Source organism: Staurois parvus, unplaced genomic scaffold (assembly GCF_062004578.1).
Source record: "Staurois parvus isolate SC_StPar_1 unplaced genomic scaffold, SC_StPar_1.0 ptg002784l, whole genome shotgun sequence".
Lineage (NCBI taxonomy): Eukaryota > Metazoa > Chordata > Amphibia > Anura > Ranidae > Staurois > Staurois parvus.
In genome coordinates, this window is record NW_028320580.1 from 66,365 (window position 1) to 89,770 (window position 23,406).

Genomic DNA, 23,406 nt, shown 5'->3' on the forward strand with positions numbered 1-23,406 from the left:
TAGCCCCTATTCCTATTGTCCAGCTCTGCAGTACACAGTATACAGTATACAGTATACTTATTGACCAGCATATCTAGTGTGCTCATTAACCATCCTACTAGTTATTAAGTATACAAATCACCCTGCCTACTAGTTATCTTAGTACAATCTACTAGTTAACCAGTTTGTTAGTATTTCGGTATACTCATTATCCAGCCTACTAGTTATTGAGTATACTCATTATCCAGCCTACTAGTTACTGAGCCTATTTATCCAGTATACTCATTATGCAGACTACTAGTTATCTAAGATACTCATTGTCCAGACAACTAGTTATTTAAGATACTCATTATCCAGCCTACTAGTTATACAGTATTCTTATTGACTAGTTATCTAGTGTGCTCATTATCCATCCTACTAGTTATTAAGTATACTAATCGCCCAGCCTACTAGTTATCTTATATTCTCAAAATACACCCTACTAGTTAGGTGTACCAGTTTACCAGGTCTAGGTCTACCAGTTTGCTAGTATTTCGGTATACTCATTATCCAGCCTACTAGTTACTGAGCCTATTATTTATCCAGTATACTCATTATGCAGACTACTAGTTATCTAAGATACGCATTATCCAGCCTACTAGTTATACAGTATACTCATTATCCAGACTGCTAGTTATTCAGTATCCTACTATTTATCCAGCATACTCATTATGCAGACTACTAGTTATCTAAGATACTCATTATCCAGCCTACTAGTTATACAGTATACTGATTGACCAGCATACTTGTTATGTAGTGTGCTCATTATCCATCCTACTAGTTATTAAGTATACTAATCGCCCAGCCTACTAGTTTTCTTATATTCCCATAGTACAACCTACTAGTTAACCATTTTGCTAGTATTTTGGTATACTCATTATCCAGCCTACTATTCAGTATACTCATCACTCAGCCTACTAGTTATCCTGTATTCCCATAGTGAGGCCTACTAGTTATCCTGTATTCCCATAGTGAGGCCTACTAGTTATCCTGTATTCCCATAGTGAGGCCTACTAGTTATCCAGTGTACTAGTCACCCAACCCGATGACCGCTGGCCCCCCAGACAAGCCTTTGCAGTTATCAGCAGTTTAGCTCTCTCCAATCCCGCGGAGTTTAGCTGTCAGTTACCGCAGACTTACCATGGTGGCCGTCATGAAGAAGTTCCAGGGCAGCAGAGTGCCGAGCCCGAGGGTGAAGAATATTAACCAGACAGCGTTGTACCTGGGGAGAGGAGGAGGAAAAGGTTACACAGAGCCCGGGGGAGGGGCAACCCCATCCACACACCCCTACTGCAAACCCAAAGGATCCTTACCACCATCTAGTGGCTAAATGTGGTAATTGTTTTTTAAATCAATGAAAGCTATTCAACCAGCACAGGAGATACCCTAATAACATTTGTTGTTTTTTTTTGGGGGGGGGGGGGTTGCCACATTTGAAACACATTACTGCACATGCGCTTTCAATGGGTGAATTGCTATGAAAATATTTTATACATACACCCCTTAGTGTTGGGCTGCATCGGGAAGTGCGGTTACTGGCAGGATCTCCAGGTAAGGAACTAAAAACGATTTTAGGAAAACTGTATACAGGGAACATCATGCCAAACATGCTGGAAAATAGATTTAGTGTGTAATATATATACTGTATATACACGGCTCCAAAAAATGAAAGGAAGACTTTGTAATCCGAGTCTAGCATCAAGTCCATGACACTCCTGGGATATTGATCTGGTCAGGTAAGTAGCAGAGGGGGTTGTTCATCAGTTTCAGCTGCTTTGGTGTTCATGAAATTAACAACAGGTACACTAGATGGGCAACAATGAGACGACCCCCAAAACAGGAATGGTTTTACAGGTGGAGGCCACTGACAGTTATTTCCCTACTCATCTTTTCTAACTGTTTTTCACTCGTTTTGCATTTGGCTCGGGTCAGTGTCACTACTGGTAACATGAGGCCATACCTGGACCCTACAGAGGTTGTACAGGCAGTCCAACTCCTCCAGGATGGCACATCAATACGTACCATTGCCAGAAGGTTTGCTGTGTCTCCCAGCACAGACTCAAGAGCATGGAGGAGATTCCAGGAGACAGGCAGTTCCTCTAGGAGGGCTGGACAGGGCCGTAGAAGGTCCTTAACCCATCAGCAGGACCGGTATCTGCTCCTTTGTGCAAGGAGGAACAGGATGAGCCCTGCCAGAGCCCTACAAAATGACCTCCAGCAGGCCACTGGTGGGAATGTCTCTGACCAAACAATCAGAAACAGACTTCATGAGGGAGGCCTGAGGGCCCGACGTCCTCTAGTGGGCCCTGTTCTCACTGCCCGGCACCATAGAGCTCGATTGGCATTGGCCATTGAACCCCAGAATTGGCAGGTCCACCACTGGCACCCTGTGCTTTTCACAGATGAGAGCAGGTTCACCCTGAGCACATGTGACAGACGGGAAAGGATCTGGAGAAGCCGTGGAGAACGTTCTGCTGCCTGTAACATGGTTCAGCATGACCGTTTTGGTGGTGGGTCAGTGATGGTCTGAGGAGGCATATCCATGGAGGGACGCACAGACCTCTACAGGCTAGACAAAGGCACCCTGACTGCCATTAGGTATCGGGATGAAATCCTTGGACCCATTGTCAGACCCTACGCTGGTGCAGTGGGTCCTGGGTTCCTCCTGGTGCGGTGGGTCCCGGGTTCCTCATGGCGCAGTGGGTCCTGGGTTCCTCCTGGCGCAGTGGGTCCTGGGTTCCTCCTGGCGCAGTGGGTCCTGGGTTCCTCTTGGTGCAGTGGGTCCTGGGTTCCTCCTGGTGCAGTGGGTCCTGGGTTCCTCCTGGTGCAGACAATGCCTGGCCTCATGTGGGGAGAGTATGCAGGTAGTTCCTGAAGGATGAAGGAATTGATAGCATTGAATGGCCCCCACGCTCTCCTGACCTAAATCCAATAGAACCCCTCTGGGATGTCATGTTTCGGGCCATCCGACGCCGCTGGGTTGCACCTCAGACTGTCCAGGAGCTCAGTGATGCCCTGGTCCAGATCTGGGAGGAAATCTCCCAGGACACCATCCGTGGTCTCATTAGGAGCCCCCCCCGACGTTGTCAGGCATACATACAAGCACGTGGGGGCTCTACTGAGGACCATTCTGAGTTGCTGCAATGACATTTCAGCCAAATGGACTCACCTGCTGCATATTTTTTCACTTTGATTTTCGGGGTGTCTTTGAATTCAGTCCTCTGTAGGTCGATCATTTTCATTTCCATCAAATGATGGGACGTCCTTACGTTCCTCACCCATCCCCCACCCATGTCAGTATAGAGATCCAACCGGAGATTCCTCCCCATTGAGATCTGATGGGTTTTCAAAGTCTTCCTTTCATATACTTGAGCCGTGTATATATATATATACTGTATGTATATAAACACAGAGGACTCACCCGCACCCCTGCGTGCACCTACCTGTCCTTGGGAGGATCCGTCATGGTGGTTTATTGCCGGGGGGGTCTCTACAATAGCCAGGAAAAGGAACCTGAAAAGGAAAAGCAGTCGGCTCAGTAAATCTGGGATGAGATCATTAGATGATAACATGATTGTGCAGAATGACACACGGCGGTGAGTGCAGGGAGCTAAACAGGACTCATTCCTGAACCCTGCGAGCTACTTAAGCCCCTCCCCTTCTACCACCAATGGAATGAAATATGAGAGCCGCATACAGGGGCGTCCCTAGGGTTGGTGTCACCCAGTGCGGTAACACGTGGTGACACCCCCTTTGACGATCCCCGCAGGATGGATCGGATCTGCGGATTGAGCATAATGGATCAGAGTCCGATTCATTATGCTCCCCAATCCGCAGATCCGATCCATCCTACGGGATCGTCAAAGGGGGTGTCACCACGTGTTAGATCTGCGGATTGGGGAGGATAATGGATCGGAGTCCAATCCATTATGCTCAATCTGCAGATCCGATCCATCCTGCGGGGATCGTCGGCATGCAACCTATACGGGGTGACACCGGACCCGCTCCACCAAAAGGTAAGTTGTAAAGCAAGCCGACGATCCCTGCAGGATGGATGGGATCTGCAGATTCCAGGACAGTTCTGTGCAGGAAAAATGCCGCCTGTTCTACTTTTGTTTCTGCATCCGGAACGCACTGGAACTGCAAGCACTGATGTGAACTATGCCATTGACCACCATATAACTTGCTTTCTGTGCGTTTTGGATGCAGAAAAAACACACACTGAAACGCATGGAATGTGAACTGGCCCTAATGGTCAGATCACATAGTCCAGATGCATTCCGGATGCGTTTTTGACGCATTCCGGTGCGTTTTTTTTATGCATTCCAGTTAAATTTTTCCCCTCTCTTTTTCTTCAATGTAAATAGGGACATGTGCGTTTTTTATGCGTTTGACCACGTTCTGTGCAGAAAAAATGCAACCTGTTCTACTTTTTTTTTTTCTGCAACCGGAAACGCACTGGAACTGCAAGCGCTGATGTGAACTATGACATTGACCACCATATCACCTACTTTGTGCGTTTTGGATGCAGAAAAACGCACACTGAAACGCATGGAGTGTGAACCGGCCCTAAGGGCTGGATCACACTACAGATACGCGTTCCCGATGCGTTTTTGATGCATTCCAGTTCATTTTTCCCCTCTCTTCTTCAATGTAAATAGGTGTGTTTTTGGTGCGATTTTGGTGCGTTTTAACACTTTACGGTACAGTTCTGTGCAGAAAAAACGCCGCCTGTTCTCCTTTTTTTTTCTGCAACAGGAATGCACCGGAACTGCAAGCACTGATGTGAACTATGACACTGACAACCATATCACCTACTTTCTGTGCGTTTTGGATGCAGAAAAAATAAAGCACAATGAAAAGCATGGAGTGTGAACCGGCCCTACAGGATACATAAAGATATATATTTATATACATATATATATGTATGTATGTGTATATATATATGTATGTATGTGTATGTATGTGTGTGTATATATATATGTATGTATGTGTGTGTATATATATATATATGTATGTATGTGTGTGTATATATATATATATGTATGTATGTGTGTGTATATATATATGTATGTATGTGTATATATATATGTATGTGTATGTATGTGTGTGTATATATATATGTATGTATGTGTGTGTATATATATATGTATGTGTATGTATGTGTGTGTATATATATATGTATGTATGTGTGTGTATATATATATGTATGTATGTGTGTGTATATATATATGTATGTATGTGTGTGTATATATATATGTATGTATGTGTGTGTATATATATATATGTATGTGTATGTATGTGTGTGTATATATATATGTATGTGTATGTATGTGTGTGTATATATATATGTATATATACGTATATATGTATATACATACATACATATATATATAGCACACAGTGGCTTAGTGGTTAGCACGTCTGCCGTGCAGTAACTGGGTCATGGGTTCGATTCCCGACCATGGTGCCTCCTGCATGGAGTTTGCATGTTCTCTCTGTGCCTGCATGGGATTCCTCCAGGTGCTCCAGTTTCTGACAAAACTGCAAAGACATGCTGGTAGGTTAATTGGCTCCTGTCCAAATTATCCTAGTTTTATCCCTGGCCATGTGGGATCTCCTGCATGGTGGGGGTTGGGGAAAGACCTGGCAACCTACCCTGTAAAAATAATTGCTAAGAGAATTCATGGAAGAAGTCGCTTACGAGTGACAATCCATGCAATCGCCAAGGGTGGGATACGACTGAATGGATAGATAGATATATATATACACCTCATGTATTTAGGATATGATATACACAGGGGCAACCATACTGACTTGTTACATATGCAGGCTCTGCTTCCTACTCCATAGTACTGCCCAGTCACTCTGCCTTTCTGTTACTCTATACAAGTCTCTGGGGGATATTCATAAAGCAAACCCTACAGGTGAATCTTCCCGCTGTGTCAGTGTTCCATAACAATGGCTGATTCACCTGCAGTGAATGTCTGATGAAAGTCATGTAATCTACATACACATCTATAGCTTTTTTTTTTTTACACCATGTGGCCTATCCTGTAACTGTTTTTATCTCAGCGAGCGTGCTGACTGCACCTTTAGAAGAAATGTCAGACCTGTTTTTTTAGATTCCCCGCCTCACGGAATAGAAAGCACGTAAAAAAAAAAACTTCCAGGAAGCTTTATCAAAAACAAGTTGGAGAGTGACACCAAGGGCGGCTGCATGGAGGACGCAGCTGCTGCGACAATGGAGGCCATGCGGATGGAACACTGGAGAGGCTCCTCTGCTGGGGGGGTCGGATCCCCGGAGGGCCCCGGAGTGCACATTGTGATGGGGACGGACGATGAGCAAAGTCCACCCCGACCTGCAGACCAGCACCGGAGCAAATCCAGAGGGAAACAAAAACGTGACTATTTTAGCTGCGCTGTAAACACCCAATCACAGTCCTGAAATGGTGGGCCCTCAGGGGCCCCAGAAGTGTAGACATATCCGTGGTGCAGGGGCGAACTAACCATTTGGAAACTCGGGCACTGCCCGAGGGCCTGGGGTCAGTAGGGGGCCCCATGAGATGCCCCTGGTACCTTTTTCATAGGCTTTTTTGAGTTTGGGCAAGGACACAGGGGCTCCATGATCCCCTATTGCCCGGGGGCCCCATGAGTTGTCAGTCCACCCCTGCCATGGTGGTAATATTTGGTGTAGACCAGGGGTCTCCAAGCCTTGTAAACAAAGGGCCAGTTTATCGTCCTTCAGACTTTAGAGGGGCCACACTGTGACCAATGGGAGTAGAAAATGTCTCAGTATCAGTAGGAGAAAACAATGCCGCATCTTTAGTGGGAGGATAGTGCCCGATGATTGGTGTCAGTGAGAGGAATAGAGCCGCATCCTTGGTGTCATAGGGAGGAATCATGTCCATCATTAATGTCATTGGGAGAAATAGTACCTCATCATTGGTGTCAGTGGGAGGAATAGTGCCCCATCATTGGTATCAGTGGGAGGAATAGTGCCCCATCATTGGTATCAGTGGGAGAAATAGTACCCCATCATTGGTGTCAGTGGGAGGAATAGTGCCCCATCATTGGTGTCAGTGGGAGGGATAGCTCCCTATCATTGGTGTCAGTGGGAGGGATAACACCCCATCATTGGCGTCACTGGGAGGAATAGTGCTCCATCATTGGTGTCAGTGAGAGGAATAATGCCCCATCATTGGTGTCAGTGGGAGGAATAATGCCCCATCATTGGTGTCAGTGGGAGGAATAGTGCCCCATCATTGGTGTCATTGGGAGTAATAGTGCCCCATCATTGGTGTCAGTGGGAGGAATAATGCCCCATCATTGGTGTCAGTGGGAGGAATTGTTATGATCCGCCAGGTGGTGCCTCAGGCTGCCAACTGACAGACCTACTCAGAGCGTGGGGTCTAAGCCCGGGCTGTGCTTTCACCAGGGCCCCTGATGGTGGGGATGGACTTGAAACAGTCCCGGGCCAGGTCACGACCTCCGAGCAGGCCCACCAGTGGCCGAGGAGACCTTTGGGGACAGGTACCGGGAGAGCCAGATATGAAGAGGATGGCGGCCCCAGCAGGGTAGTAACGGATCGTGGGCCCGTGAGGGTAAGCGGGGTACAGAATCGGTAGGCGAAGAGTAGTCGGGTCACACGCAGGGTCAGCAGGGAAGTCAGTCCGTAGAATGGTCAGGGCAATCCGGGTCAAACGCAGGAGCAGGCAGAGTAGTCAGGACAATCCGGGTCAATCACAGGAGCAGGCAGAATAGTCAGGGCAATCCGGGTCAATCACAGGGGCAGGCAGCGTAGTCAGGGTCAATCAGGGTCACTAGACGGGTGCAGGAACTCAGGATCACAGGAAGACCTTGCGGCAATCTGTGACAGTGCAGGGCATCTTTAAATAGTGCGCCCTGCACTGTCATTGGCCGGCTAGGACGCGTCCCCGGCTGTCATTGGACGCCTGAGGCGCGCCCGCGGCTCCTACTGCGCATGCGCGGCGTCCTGTCAGCCGCGGCTCGCCGGGACCTAGTGCCTGTGTCCCGGCGCGATCTGCCGCCAATGCGCATGCGCGGGGGACAGAGCCGCGATCGTGGACCACAGAGCCGCGATCCCTGACATTGCCCCCCCCAACGGGCACCCTCCGGGAGCCCCACTGATCTCTCCACCGCGGGTGACCACGACAAAATTCCCGGATGAGCCTGGGTGCGTGAACGTTCTGGGCGGGTTCCCATGAGTTCTCCTCAGGGCCATAACCCTTCCATTTTATCAGGAACTGTGTCTGGTCCCCCCTCCTTCGGCAACTGAGGATAGTCTCCACTTCATATTCCTCCTGGTCACCTATGGTGACTGCCTCGGGAGGTCTGGATTCACGGTCCGGGAAGGGATCCGGTCTGGATGGCTTCAGGAGAGACACATGGAACACAGGATGTATCTTGAAGGTCTGCGGAAGCTCGAGTTCGTAGGCCACCTCGTTGACTACTCGTTTTACCGGAAATGGGCCAATGTACTTGGGTCCCAGCTTCCTTGAAGGGCACAGCATCTTCAAGTTGGTTGTTGCTAGCCAAACCTGATCCCCTGGTTGAAGCAGTAATTCTCCTCTTCTCTTTCTGTCGAATGCCCTTTTACTGTCCTCTTGGGCTTTAGCGATGGCTTCCTGAATTATCTTGTTATTGACAGAAAAGAAGTTCAAGATGTCTTGAGACGCCGGTACCGGATTCTCAGGCATAAGATCAGGGAGGAATGTGGGATGATACCCGTAATTGGAAAAGAACGGGGATTGACCCGTAGCTGAGTGACTCGAGTTGTTGTATGAGAATTCTGCGGAAGGCAGCAACGACAGCCAGTCATCCTGAAGGTAGGATGTGTAGCACCGTAAGTACTGTTCCAGCGTCTGGTTGGTCCTCTCAGTTTGGCCGTTGGTCTGTGGATGGTAGGCAGATGAAAGCGACAGCTTGATTCCCAGCGATTTACATAAGGCGTTCCAGAACCTGGAGGTGAATTGGACCCCCCGATCTGACACTATATCTTCGGGAACCCCATGAAGCCTCACCACTTCCTTGAAGATCCGTGCCGTTTCCGGTGCTGATGGGGTCTTCTCCAGGGGCACGAAATGTGCCATCTTTGAGAAGCGGTCGACGATCACCATTATTGCAGTGTAGCCCTGGGATGGTGGAAGTTCGACCACGAAATCCATGGCTATCATTTGCCAGGCCCGCTTGGGTATGGGTAATGGACGTAACAATCCCCATGCCCTGCTCCTGGAGGGCTTGTTCCTTTGACAGGTGGGACAAGTCCGGACGTAACGCTCACAATCCTTGATCATGTCCGGCCACCAGAACGAGCGCCGTAGTAGATCCAGAGTTTTCGTTACCCCGAAGTGGCCCGCCATTGGATGGTCGTGGCAGTGCCCTAGGACCAAGGTTCGCACTGCTTCTGGGACCATGATCCGGTCTTCCTTCCAAAATAGCCCACCATGGCTCTGGAGGGGTGACCCAGACGGAACTGGTAGTCCTACAGAAGCATCGAGAAGCCGGGAGCGAAGTTCCGTTTGTAGAGCGAGGAAACTCCCAGAAGGTAAGATGGTGTCAGGTACCACGGCGTCGTCGGGGTCCTCAAACATGCGGGACAGAGCGTCTGGTTTAGTGTTCTTAGTACCGGGTCGGTACGTTATATGAAATGTGAATCGAGAAAAGAAAAGAGCCCATCTCGCTTGGCGAGGTCTCAGTCGTTTTGCCGTTCTTAAATATTCAAGGTTTTTGTGATCTGTGAATATTAGGATTGGGTGCGTGGCTCCTTCCAGTAAATACCTCCATTCTTCTAGAGCAGTTTTAATGGCCAGGAGCTCCCGATCTCCAATGTCATAGTTACGTTCCGCTGGTGTCAACTTCCTGGAGAAGAACGCCACAGGGTGCAGTAGTTCCTTGGTACCATTCCTTTGGGACAAAACCGCTCCTTTCGCATTTTCGGAGGCGTCCACTTCCAAAACATATGGGAGAGAAGAATCTGGATGGCAGAGAATGGGAGCAGAGGTGAACAGTTTTTGGAGCTTTTCGAATGCCGTCTGAGCTTCGGGAGTCCACTTAAAGCGGACCCCTTGTTTCGTCAGTTGCGTGATCGGGGAGACCAGACCGGAGAAGTTCCTAATAAACTTCCTGTAAAAGTTAGAAAAACCGATGAAACGCTGTACCCCCTTTTTGTCGGCGGGTATTGGCCAATCTAAGATCGCCGTGACTTTCTGGGGATCCATCGCGACCCCCGCGGAAGAGAGAACCAGTCCCAAGAACGTGATTTCGTGCTGTTCGAAACAGCACTTTTCTGCCTTCGCGTATAGCCCGTGTTGACGCAACCGTTCTAATACCCGTATCACGTGACCCCGATGAACCTCCAGTGAGGGGGAAAAAATTAGGATGTCATCCAAATAAACCACCACGAACATATCGAGAAAATCACGAAAAACATCGTTGATAAAGTGCTGAAAGGTCGCCGGAGCATTACAGAGCCCGAACGGCATCACCAAATATTCATAGTGACCGAATCTCGTACGGAACGCCGTCTTCCACTCATCCCCCTCCCTGATACGGACAAGGTTATAGGCCCCCCGCAGGTCTAATTTAGTAAATATCGTTGCCGATCTTAATCTCTGGAGGAGCTCGGGGACTAGGGGTAAGGGATAACGATTCTTTACCGTTATTTTATTCAGGTCACGGTAGTCTATGAAGGGGCCGTAACGATTTGTCCTTCTTCTCTACGAAGAACAACCCGGCCCTGGCTGGGGATGTGGATGGACGAATAAATCCCTTCCGAAGGTTTTCGTCAATGTATTCCCTCAGCACTCCCGATTCCGTTTCGGACAAGGGAAAGATACGGCTGAATGAGATTTCAGATCCGGGTAGGAGGTCTATGGGGCAATCGTAGGAACGGTGCGGAGGAAGAATGTCAGCTCCTCGCTTACTAAAGACATCTAAGAAGTCATGGTAGGCCGGAGGAATAACCTGGGATAGATTGGTGTCGCCATCCAAGCACAGGAGGAACCGGGGAACCACGGATCCTGTGACGTGGCAGTGACTCAAACAATAAGGTGAAGAAATTGAATTGTTCCCTTTTCCCAGTCAATCTGGGGGTTATGGGCCCTCAGCCAAGGGAGCCCCAGAATGACTGGAAAAAGGGGGGATGCGATGGCATCCAAACGGAGGAACTCCTGGTGATGGTCTGCCATTGTGGTGAAAATGGGTGGTGTCTCCTGGTCCACCACCCCTGATTTTATACGAGACCCATCTGCCAAGAAGATGTTGAACCCCCTTTCTTTGGTCTGGAGAGGGATTTTTTGCCGGTGGGCAAAAGTCAGATCGATGAAGCAACTACAGGCTCCTGAGCCAACGATTGCGGTCACCGACAATGTTCCTCCGGGGAGCTGTAAAGACACAGGAATGGCCAGGTAACTCGACTGATCATCCCTTCCTGCAGGTAAGGTAAAAGAAACGGGCGTGGACTTACTCATTTTTGCAGGACAGGAGCGCACCTGATGACCAGCTTCCCCGCAGTACAGACATAGGTTCTGTGATCGTCTCCTCTGACGTTCCTCGACCGATAAGTGGGAACGGGCCAGTCCCAGTTGCATGGGTTCCGGGTTGTCCCCTGTTTCCGTGCTTCGCGGATGGTTCCCTGGGGTTGGAGCTGTATCTCTGGATGGAATCCATGCCACCCTTTGACCCTGGCTGCTCCTTTCCAGCCGACGTTCCCTTAGTCTACGGTCAATTTGAATGGCCAACTCAATCAGTTTTTCCAGGGAGTCATGTAGGCCTACTCGTGCTAGTTCGTCTTTGAGAGACTCAGACAGCCGATGCGGAACTGGTGACATAAGGCCGCATCGTTCCATCTGGTGTCTCCCATGCAACGCCTAAAATCGGACGCGTATTCTTCGGCTGTCCGGCGGCCCTGCCGCAGAGTGTATAGGGTAGCCTCTGCGGAAACAGCCCGCTGAGGGTCGTCATACAAAACGGCCATGGCCTGAAAGAACTCGGTCACGGAGTCAAGATGGGGGTCGTGCTTCTCCATCAGACGGTGAGCCCAATCCTGGGGCTCATCCTGAAGGAGGGAGACTATAAACCCCACCTTGACGGTCTCGGTGGTGAACGTGCGGGGCTGTAAGTCGAAGTACAGGGTGCAAGCGTTCCGGAAGGCTCGGAAGCGGCTCCGGTCACCACGGAATCGTTCCGGCAGAGGAACACGGGGTTCAGGAGCTAGGGGTGTGGCAACCGCTCCGGATACCGGGTTAGTGGGAGGTTCTGTAGATGGAGGACTCTGAGCAGGGGGAGTCAGGGGAGCTAATGACTCCATGCGGTCCTCCAGTAGGCCCAGCGACTGTGGAAATTCTGGAAAGCCTGGGTCAAGGTTGCCAGGTGCTGACAAATATCCTCTAGGGACGCCGGTCCACTTCCTGGCTCCGTCATGGCCGCAAGGTACTGTTATGATCCGCCAGGTGGTGCCTCAGGCTGCCAACTGACAGACCTACTCAGAGCGTGGGGTCTAAGCCCGGGCTGTGCTTTCACCAGGGCCCCTGATGGTGGGGATGGACTTGAAACAGTCCCGGGCCAGGTTACGACCTCCGAGCAGGCCCACCAGTGGCTGAGGAGACCTTTGGGGACAGGTACCGGGAGAGCCAGATATGAAGAGGATGGCGGCCCCAGCAGGGTAGTAACGGATCGTGGGCCCGTGAGGGTAAGCGGGGTACAGAATCGGTAGGCGAAGAGTAGTCGGGTCACACGCAGGGTCAGCAGGGAAGTCAGTCCGTAGAATGGTCAGGGCAATCCGGGTCAAACGCAGGAGCAGGCAGAGTAGTCAGGACAATCCGGGTCAATCACAGGAGCAGGCAGAATAGTCAGGGCAATCCGGGTCAATCACAGGGGCAATTCCTCCCAAAGACCCTACCAATGGGGCCCATTTCCTCCCAATGACACCAACAATGGGGTATAATTCATCCCAATGACACCGACGATGGGGCACAATTCATCCCAATTACACCAAAGGTGGGGCATTGTTTACGCCCACTGATGCTGGGCAGGGACATTTTTTTTTTCCTCTTAAGGGCCACAGTCTGGCCCTGCTAAAGTCTGAAGAAGGGTAAACTGACCCTTTGTTTAGAAAGTTTGGAGACCCCCTGCTATAATGCAACACGTGCCACCCCCTTCTATGCACACTTTACTGTGTATCCTCTTCGCAGTCTCTAACAATATGAAACACCCACAATGATCCTTCTAGCCCACGGGTGTCAAACTGGCGGCCCTCCAGCTGTTGCCAAACTACAAGTCCCATGAGGCATTGCAAGACTGACAGTTACAAGCATGACTCCCAAAGGCAGAGGCATGATGGGACTTGTAGTTTGGCAACAGGTGGAGGGCCACCAGTTTGACAAGTCCCATGAGGCATTGCAAGATTGCCTTTGGGAGTCATGCTTGTAACTGTCGATCTTGCAACTACAAGTCCCATCATGCCTCTGCCTTTGGGAGTCATGCTTGTAACTGTCACAGGCATGTTGGGACTTGTAGTTTGGCAACAGCTGGAGGGCCATCAGTTTGACAAGTCCCATGAGGCATTGCAAGATCGACAGTTACAAGCATGACTCCCAAAGGCAATCTTGCAATGCCTCATGGGACTTGTCAAACTGGTGGCCCTCCAGCTGTTGCCAAACTACAATTCCCATGAGGCATTGCAAGATTGACAGTTGAGGGCATGACTCCCACAGACAGAGGCATGATGGGACTTGTAGTTTGGCAACAGCTGGAGGGCCACCAGTTTGACAAGTCCCATGAGGCATTGCAATATTGCCTTTGGGAGTCATGCTTGTAACTGTCGATCTTCCAATGCCTCATGGGACTTGTTAAACTAGTGGCCCTCCAACTGTTGCCAAACTACAAGTCCCATCATGCCTCTGCCTTTGGGAGTCATGCTTGTAACTGTCAAAGGCATGATGGGACTTGTAGTTTGGCAACAGCTGGAGGGCCGCCAGTTTGACACCCCTGTTCTAGCCCATGCGATCTCTGTATAGGCTTTCCATCACATGCGATCAGACTTCTTTCTCCTATAGAGGTAGTAGAGGTGACTTGGCGATGCTGAAACTCGCCCCACTGAGTACTGCGAAGTGTGAATGACAGGTTCTCTTCGATTCTCCAACCACAAGTTGAGTGAATGAGGGATTAATGGTTCCTGGTCTGCCTTCCTTATAGAGGACACACCCTGTGAGTAATTCCACCTCTTCTCCCTCGGTAGAGCCATACACGCCTACATGTAAGGTCAACACGATAAAAGATTTAAGTCCACTTGATAAAGGCGTTCTGTGGACGGGCAGCTACGTGATGGAACATCGTCTTACCGAGATACCAGGTGTTATGTCTTGGTGGACCTTGGAATAGCTGTGATAGTCTAGGGAGCAAGAAAGACTGAGCCTATGGCGTTACAGATAGTACCAGCTCTGTGTGAGTGGCCAAACGAAGGAAGAGCTCCCACTACTGGTAGGAAGGGGAAATCACAGACTGGAAAGAACACTTTTTTTTTTTTTTCCCTTGGGCAGCGAAAGAGAAATATCGCTCTTTGGCAGCGATCTCTCCTGCAGAACATCTGCACATAATCAGTAACTTTCCACTCTGTGCACAGAGAGATTTCACCACAGGTCCGATAGTTTCTGTGCATTCATCAAAAAAAAAACAAACAAAAAGAGCAGGACGGGTCCACGCATCTTTGTTACAGATATGAGGGGCCCCTGACACCCTGGTATAGGTAAGAAGGACCCCGACAACATGCTACCTAGAAGATGAGCTCCTGAAACCTGTGACAGGGCAAAGGGGCCTCTAACACCCTGATAAAAGAAGGGGCCCCTTGCATCCTGTGACAGAGACGAGGGGCCCCTGACACCCAGTGACAGTAATGAAGGGCGCCTGACCCCCTGTTACAAAGAAGATAGGCCCCTGACACCTTGTGACAGAGAAGAGGAGCCCCTGACACCCTGCGACAGTGAAGAAGGTGGCCTGACTCCCTGTTATAGGTAAGAGGGCCCCTGACACCCTGGTATAGGAAAGAAGGACCCTGACAACCTGTTACCTAGAAGATGAGCCCCTGAAACCTGTGACAGGGCAAAGAGGTCCCTGACACCCTGCTAAAAGAAGGGACCCTTGCTTCCTGTTACAGAGAAGAGAGGCCCCTGGCACCTTGTGACAGTAAAGAAGGGCGCCTGACCCCGTTACAAAGAAGATAGGCCCCTGACACCTTGTCACAGAGAAGAAGATGGCGTGACTCCCTGTTATAGGTAAGAGGGCCCCTGACAGTGTGTTACAAGAAGATAGGCCCCTGACACCCTGTGACAGAGAAGAGGAACCCCTGATGCTATGCTGCATGAAGTGGCTCCTTACATCCTATGACAGAGAAAAGTGGCCCCTGACACCCTGTTATAGGTAAGAAGGACACTGACAACCTGTTACAGAGAAGAAGGGCCACTAACACTCTGTAACAAAGAAAAGTGGGGGAGCCTGGCACCCTGTTATAGATAAGAGGGCTCCCAACAACCTCTTGCAGAGAAGATGGGCTCCTGACACCCTGTGACAGAAAAGAGGGGACCCTTATACCCTGCTCAAATAAGGGGCCCCTTGCACCCTGTGACAGAGATGAGGGGCCCCTGACACCCTGGGAAAGAGAAAAAAGGCATCTAACAATGTGTTATAGGTAAGAGGGCCTCTGACAACCTCTCACATAGAAGATAGGTCCCTGACAGAAAAGAGGGAACCCTGATACCCTACTCAAAGAAGGGGCCTCTTGCACCCTGTGACACAGAACAGGGACCCCTGACACCCTGTGAAAGAGAAGAAAGCCATCAAACTTCCTGTTATAGGTAAGAGGGCCCCTGACAGCCTGTTACAGAGATGATGGGCCCCTGACACTCTGTGACAGAGAGGACGGGTGCCTGACACCCTGTTATAGGTAAGAGGGCCCCTGACAGCCCGTTGCAGAGATGATGGGCCCCTGATGCTCTCTGACAGAGAGGACGGGTGCCAGACACCCCGTTTTAGGTAAGAGGGCTCCTGAAAAACTTAGAGAAAATGGGCCCCTGGCACCCTGCAACAGAGTAGAAGGGCCCCTTAATCCCTGCTGCAAGAAGGGGCCTCTTGCAACGTGAGACAGAGAAGAAGGAACCCTGACACCCTGTTATTATTAGAAGGACCCCCAGACATCATGTTGTACATAAGACAGCCCTGGACATTCTATTACAAAAATGAGGGTCCCCTGATACCCTGTTACCTGTAAGGATGGCTCTTGACACCCCATTATAGATAAGAAGGCTCTGTTGTAGATAAGGGGGCCCAAACATCCTGTTATAGATAAAAAGGCCCTGGAAATCTTGGTGTACATTAGAGGGGTCTTTGACAAACTGTTACAGATAAAAGGGGCCCCTGCCACCTTGTTATAGTTAAGACGGCCCTTGACACCTTGTGAAAGATAAGAGGGCTGTGGATATCCTGCAACAGATAAGAGGAGTCCCTGACACCCAGTTATATTGATTTATTTCAGGTACTTATATAGCGCGGTCAATTTATGCAGAACTTTACATATATATTGTACATTCACATCAGTCCCCGCCCCTGAGGAGCGTACAATCTAAGGTCCCTAACCCTCAAGGGGTGCACATTCTAAGGTCCCAAACTCACATTCATACATACACATACTAGGGCCAATTTAGACCGGAGCCAGTTAACCTACCAGCATGTCTTTGGAGTGTAGGAGGAAACCGGAATACCCGGAGGAAACCCACGCAGGCACAGGGAGAACATGCAAACTCCAGTTATAGATAAAAGAGGCTCCTGGCTCCCTTTTACAAATAAGAGGGGTTCCTGACACTTGACATAAAAAGGGGTCCCTGACACCCTGTTAGAGAAAAAGAGGCTCCTGACTCCCTTGTACAAATAAGAGGGGTCCCTGACACCCGACATAAAAGGGGCCCCTGACAGCCAGTTATAGATAAAAGAGGCTCCTGGCTCCTTTTTACAAAAAAGAGGGGTCCCTGACACCCTGTTAGAGATTAAAGAGGCTCCTGACTCCTTTTTACAGATAAGAGGGGTCCCTGACACCCGACATAAAAGGGGTCCCTGACATAAAAGGGTCCCTGACACCTGACATAAAAGGGATCCCTGACACCCTGTTACAGATAAAAGAGGCTCCTGGCTCCTTTTTACAAAAAAGAGGGGTCCCTGACACCTGACATAAAAGGGGTCCTTGACACCCTGTTAGAGATAAAAAAGGCTCCTGACTCCCTTTTACAAATAAGAGGGGTCCCGGACACCCGACATAAAAGGGGTCCCTGATACCTGACATAAAAGGGATCCCTGACACCCTGTTAGAGATAAAAGAGGCTGCTGACTCCCTTGTAGAAATAAGAGGGGTCCCTGACATCCAACATAAAAGGGGTCCCTGACACCTGACATAAAAGGATCCCTGACACCTGACATAAAAGCGGTCCCTGACACCCTGTTAGAGATAAAAGAGGCTCCTGACTCCCTTTTAGAAAATAAGAGGGGTCCCTGACACCAGACATAACAGGGTCCCTGACACCTGACATAAAAGGGGTCCCTGACACCCTATTAGAGGTAAAAGAGGCTCCTGACTCCCTTTTACAAATAAGAGGGGTCCCTGACACCCTGTTAGAGATAAAAGGGGTCCCTGACACCCTGTTAGACAGGTTTCTTACACTTTATCATAGATCAAAGTTGGAGGGGGCCCCCCTAAAGCTCAGTTACTGATTAGAGGGGCCCCTATCAAATTATTATAGCAAGAAACCAATGAAAGAGGCTCCTCTGGCTACAAATGCCCCCCCCCCCCCCCAAATACGTATTCCCCATTCCCTGTACCGTCTGCTTCCTCTGGGCAGAAAAGGGGTTAACTATTTCCCATCACACGGAGACTTATTAATAGAAGCGGCTGCGGAGTTATATTTGTCCATCTGATCATGTGACAGCGGCGGGTGGGCACCAATGACGAGAGCTCTTTAAATACCCATTATGGGGCGACACGTGTTCCCTGCTTGTGGACATGCCCTGATTTCCCTCCGACCTCTATAGGGGGACGCCGGCCCTATGTATACTATAGAGAGTACAGAATGGATCACATACCACCCGCTAGGTATGAAGAGAACAAAACAGGAACAGCAAAACAGACGATATATTTCTGCCAGTTGGGTCGTCTCTGGAAACAGCTGCAAGTCCTCCCTTTGTACACCTTGCAGGAAACAATTAACTAACTTGTAACAATGTTTCACCTGTACAGTGAGATACATAGATACAGTGTTTCCAACAGCATTTCCCTTAGCTCTGGTTCACACCACCGAGATTTCATCTGCGATTTGGGAATTGAAATTGTACCTAATGAATGTCAATGTCAGCGTCTTAACATATGCGATTTGCTGCAGCGCCATTTCTAAAGTCGTTCTTGGATGACTTTTTCTGCAGTTTGTTGCGATTAGACATATAGACTACAATAGAAATTGCGCTGCAAAACACAATGGAAAAATGCAAGAAATCGTAGGGAAATCTTCAGAAAACGCAGTGAAATCGCAAACAAAACGCATGATTTTAAATCACATCCAGTGTGAACCAAACCTTAGTGCCCGGTCACACCGCCGCGATTTCAGGTGCAATTTGGGAATTGAAATCGTACCTGAAATCAGATCTATTGAATGTAAATGTCAGCGTCTTAACATGTGCGATTTTCTGCAGCGCCATTTCTAAAGTAGTCCTTGGATGACTTTTTCTGCAGTTTGTTGCGATTACACATATAGACTACAATAGAAATTGTGCTGCAAAACGCAATGGAAAACGCAAGAAATCATTGGGAAATCTTCAGGAAACGCGGTTAAATTGCAAACAAAATGTGCGATTTTAAATCGCATCCATTGTGAACCAAGCCTTAGTGCCCGGTCACAACGCTGCGATTTCAGCTGTGATTTGGGATTTGAAATCGTACCTGAAATCAGATCTAATGAATGTGAGTGACTTAACATATGCGACTTACTGCAGCTCCATTTCAAAAGTAGTTCTTGGATGACTTTGTCTGCAGTTTGTTGCGATTTCACATATAGACTACAATAGAAATCGCGCTGCAAAACGCAATGGAAAAACGCAAGAATTCATAGGGAAAACTTCATAAACCGCAGTGAAATCACAAACAAAACGCACGATTTTAAATTGCATCCAGTCTGAACCAAGCCTTAATTCCCGGTCACAATGCCGCGATTTCAGGTGCGATTTGGGATTTGAAGTCGTACCTGAAATCGGATCCAATGAATGTGAATGTCAGTGTCTTAACATCTGCGATTTGCTGCAGCACCATTTCAAAAATCGTTCTTGGATGACTTTTTCTGCAGTTTGTTGTGATTTCACATATAGACTACAATAGAAATTGCGCCGCAATGGAAAATGCAATAAATCGTTGGGAAATCTCAAACAAATCTTCAGAAAATGCAGTGAAATCTCAAGCAAAGCGCACGATTTTGTATCGTATCCAAGCCTACGTCACTGGTCACACTGCTGCGAATAAAAATCAAGTGATTTGTGTGCAATTTCAGCGCGATTTCATGTGCAATTTCTGAAGATTTTATTGCTACTTGTGAAGATTGTCAACTATTTCTTGCGATTTGCAGTGCGATTTCCATTATATTCTATGTATGTGAATTCGCAACAAAACTGCAAGAAAAGTAATGCAAGAACTACTTCAGAAATGGCACTGCAGCAAATCGCAAATGTTAAGACACTGAAATTCACATTCCGTAGATGCGATTTCAGGTGTGATTTCAATTCCCAAATCCTACCGATATGACCGGGCACTTAGTGCCCAGTCACACCGGTCCGATTTCAGGTGCAATTTGCGAATTCATATTGCACCTGAAATCACATCTAATGAATGTGAATGTCAGAGTCTTCACATGTGCGATTTGCTGCAGCGCCATTTCTAAAGCAGTTCTTGCATTACTTTTCCTGCAGTTTTGTTGCGATTTCACATGCATAGAATACAATGGAAATCTCACTGCAAATTGCAAGAAAACGTTGAAAATCTTCACAAGTCGCAATAAAGTCTTCAGAAATCGCACTGAAAATGCACACAAATGGCGCGCTTTTAAATCGCAGCGGTGTGACCGGCGACTTACTCGTCACACTCTCATATTCTGCTGTATTCAATGCACGGTGCAAGGAGCAACGTGTTCTTCGATTCGGATTTATCCGCATCTAGTAACGTGAAATCCAATTGGTTTTTGCAATTTAAACACCTGACCCCCGGGCCAATTCTGACATTTCTCACCTACATGTAAAAAAAAAAAATCAGCATTTCTTGCTAGAAAATTACTTTGAACCCCCAAACATTATATTTTTTTTAAGCCGAGGCCCTAAAGAACTAAATGGTGGGTGTTGCAATTTTTTATGTCGCATGGTACTTGCACAGCGGTTTTTCAAACACAATTTTAACAAAAAACAAAAACACAGTATAATATCCAATTGTTTGGTAAAATATAAAACATGATGTTACAACGAGTAAATAGACACCGAACATGTCTCACCAGTGGCGTCCCGAGGCAGGTGCGGGGTGTGAGGCCCACACTGGGTGACACTGGACCCGCTCCACGAAAAGGTAAGTTGTAAAGAAAGCTGACGATCCCCGCAGGATGGATCGGATCTGCGGATTGGGGAGCATAATGGATCGGACTCCCATCCATCTTGCTCAATCTGCAGATCAGAACCATCCTGCGGGGATCGTCGGCATGCAACCTATACGGGGTGACACCGGACCCGCTCCACGAAAAGGTAAGTTGTAAAGCAAGCCGACGATCCCCGCAGGATGGATCGGATCTGTGGATTGGTGAGCCTAATGGATCGGAGTCCGATCCATTATACTCAATCCGCAGATCCGATCCATTCTGCGGGGATCGTCGGAGGGGGTGTCACCGAGTGTTACCGCACCGGGTGACACCAACCCTAGGGACGCCTCTGTGTCTCACTTTTTCAAAATTGCGCTCGTTCGTGGAACGGTGATAAAATATAATACTTAAACACCTCCATAGGCGACGCTTTAAAAGCCATTACGGGTTACCAGTTTCGAGTTACACGGGAGGTCTGCTGCTCGAATTGTTGCTCTCGCTCTGATGTTCGCAGCGATACCTCACATGTGTGGTGCGAACACAGTTTACATATGCGTTCGCCTTTGCGCACAGGGGACGCGGTGCTTTAAACTTTGTATTTAATTATTTATTTTCTTTTTATGTTCGGTTTTTTGTTTTTTTGTTTTTTTTTTTATACTGTATTTTTAGGTTTTTTTTTTCCATCACTTTTATGGCTATCACAAGGAATGAACGACATCCCTTGTGATAGCGGGAGCAGTGACAGGTTCTCTTTGCTGGGACCTCTGGGGTCTATTATACCCCAGATCTCTCCTCTGCTTTTCGAAGTATCGGATGAAACCAAGATCGGATTGGTCTGATGCTTCCACAGACCTATAACAGTCTGTTTACATCAGAACGAAAGGGGAAGTGACAAAATACTTATCGCATCCGATTTCTTAGGCTCCATTCACATCTGCGCATAGCGTATTTCTGCATTTTTTTTGCGTGCGTTTTTTATGCACGTTTGTGTGCGATTTGTTCAGGCGTTTTTGGGCTTTTGGAGTTCTGGCTATATTAGCCGATAGAGAAAAATGACATCTGCAGGGGCGGACTGACCATTTGGAAACTCGGGCACTGCCCAAGGGCCCGGGGTCAGTAGGGGGCCCCATGAGATGCCCCTGGTACTTTTATCATAGGCTTTTTTGAGTTTGGGCAAGGACACAGGGGCCCCATGATCCCCTATTGCACGGAGGCCCCATGAGTTGTCAGTCCGCCCCTGGACATCTGTGACATCAATTGTGGCCGTGTGTTGCCATGCCAGAGAAACGCTCTTGGTAGCGCAACAAAATGTGCAAGAGCGCATGAAAACACGCGATTCCAAGTATTTCTATGGGTATGAACACGTGCCAAAAACGTAACCATCAGCCTGAACGGAACTACAAAAGCAGCTCCAAAACTTTTTTGAGCTTCAGGCGACTTGGAGTGGAGATTTATTTATTTCAGGTACTTTTATAGTGCGGTCAATGTACACAGCGCTTTACATATATACTGTACTTTCACATCAGTCCCCGCCCCTGAGGAGCGTACAATCTAAGGTCCCTAACTCACATTCATACATACACATACTAGGGACAATTTAGACAGGAGCCAATTACCCTCCAAGCATGTCTTTGGAGTGTGGGAGGAAACTGGAGTACCCAGAGGAAACCCACGCAGGCACAGGGAGAACATGCAAACTCCAGGCAGGTGGTGCCGTGGCTGGGATTCAAACCAATGACCCGAGTACTGCCAGACGGAAGTGCTAACCATTTAGCCACTGTGCTGCCCCATGCTGTGAGCCATCTCCATAGAGTAATATTGATTTTTTCCTCCCTGAGCGTTTTGGAGCTTCGAGCTTCGGGTGTGAATGGGGCCTTAGACTATTGAGATGATTGGGGACATTCCAGTCTTCAGTCATCTCTATGGTCAGCAGGTGGAACTGCCAGCTTCATTCCCAGGCTCCCTGGTGGGATGGGAGAGCCCAGAAAGGAAATGGGAGGGGGGAGGCTAATTAGCCGCTCAGATCGCTTTTACATTGTAGAGCATTCCAGCCTGAAAAAAAAAAGATACCAGAGTCATGATTGTGGTTGTAGCCATGGCCCCGGTATAACCACTCAAACACAACAACATATTGGTATGTCATTGGGTAGCAAGTGGTTAAAAAAAAAAATATGCTGTGAACCATCTCCAATTTTTTCTCCCTGAGCGTTTTGGAGCGTCGAGCTCAGGTGTGAATGGGGCCTTGGACTATAGAGATGATCAGGGACATTCCGGTCTTCAGGCATCTTTATAGTCAGTTGGTGGAACCGCCAGCTTCAGTCTCAGTCTCCCTGGTGGGACGGGAGAGCCCAGAAAGGAAATGGGAGGGGGAGAGGCTAATTAGCTGCTCAGATCACTTTTACATTGTAGAGCATCCCAGCCTGAAAAAAAAAAAGATACCAGGGTGATGATTGTAGTTGTAGCCTTGGCCCCGGTATAACCACTCAAACACGATGACAAATGGGTACATCGTTGGGTAGCAAGTGGTTAAAAAAAAAAAAATATGCTGTGAACCATCTCCATTTTGTTTCTCCCTGATCGTTTTGGAGCGTTGAGCTTAGGTGTGAATGGGGCCTTGGACTATAGAGATGATCAGGGACATTCCGGTCTTCAGTCATCTCTATGGTCAGCCGGTGGAACCGCCAGCTTCAGTCCTGGGCTCCCTGGTGGGACGGGAGAGCCCAGGAAG

General features: G+C 48.5%; 1 protein-coding gene across 2 annotated transcripts in view; it reads right to left on the minus strand.

Annotated features, from left to right (window-relative positions):
• The window catches only part of SLC29A1 (solute carrier family 29 member 1 (Augustine blood group)), a 92,418-nt gene that overhangs the window by 35,584 nt on the left and 33,428 nt on the right, over window positions 1–23,406 (minus strand). For both annotated transcript variants that reach the window (XM_089666695.1, XM_089666696.1), the window contains exons 2-3: window positions 3,462–3,531; window positions 1,159–1,240 (exon numbers count right to left, since the gene is read on the minus strand). In XM_089666695.1, coding sequence (XP_089522821.1) covers window positions 1,159–1,240; window positions 3,462–3,484 — 105 coding nt within the window. In that variant the 5' untranslated portion in view covers window positions 3,485–3,531. The remainder of the gene's footprint in view (window positions 1–1,158; window positions 1,241–3,461; window positions 3,532–23,406) is intronic.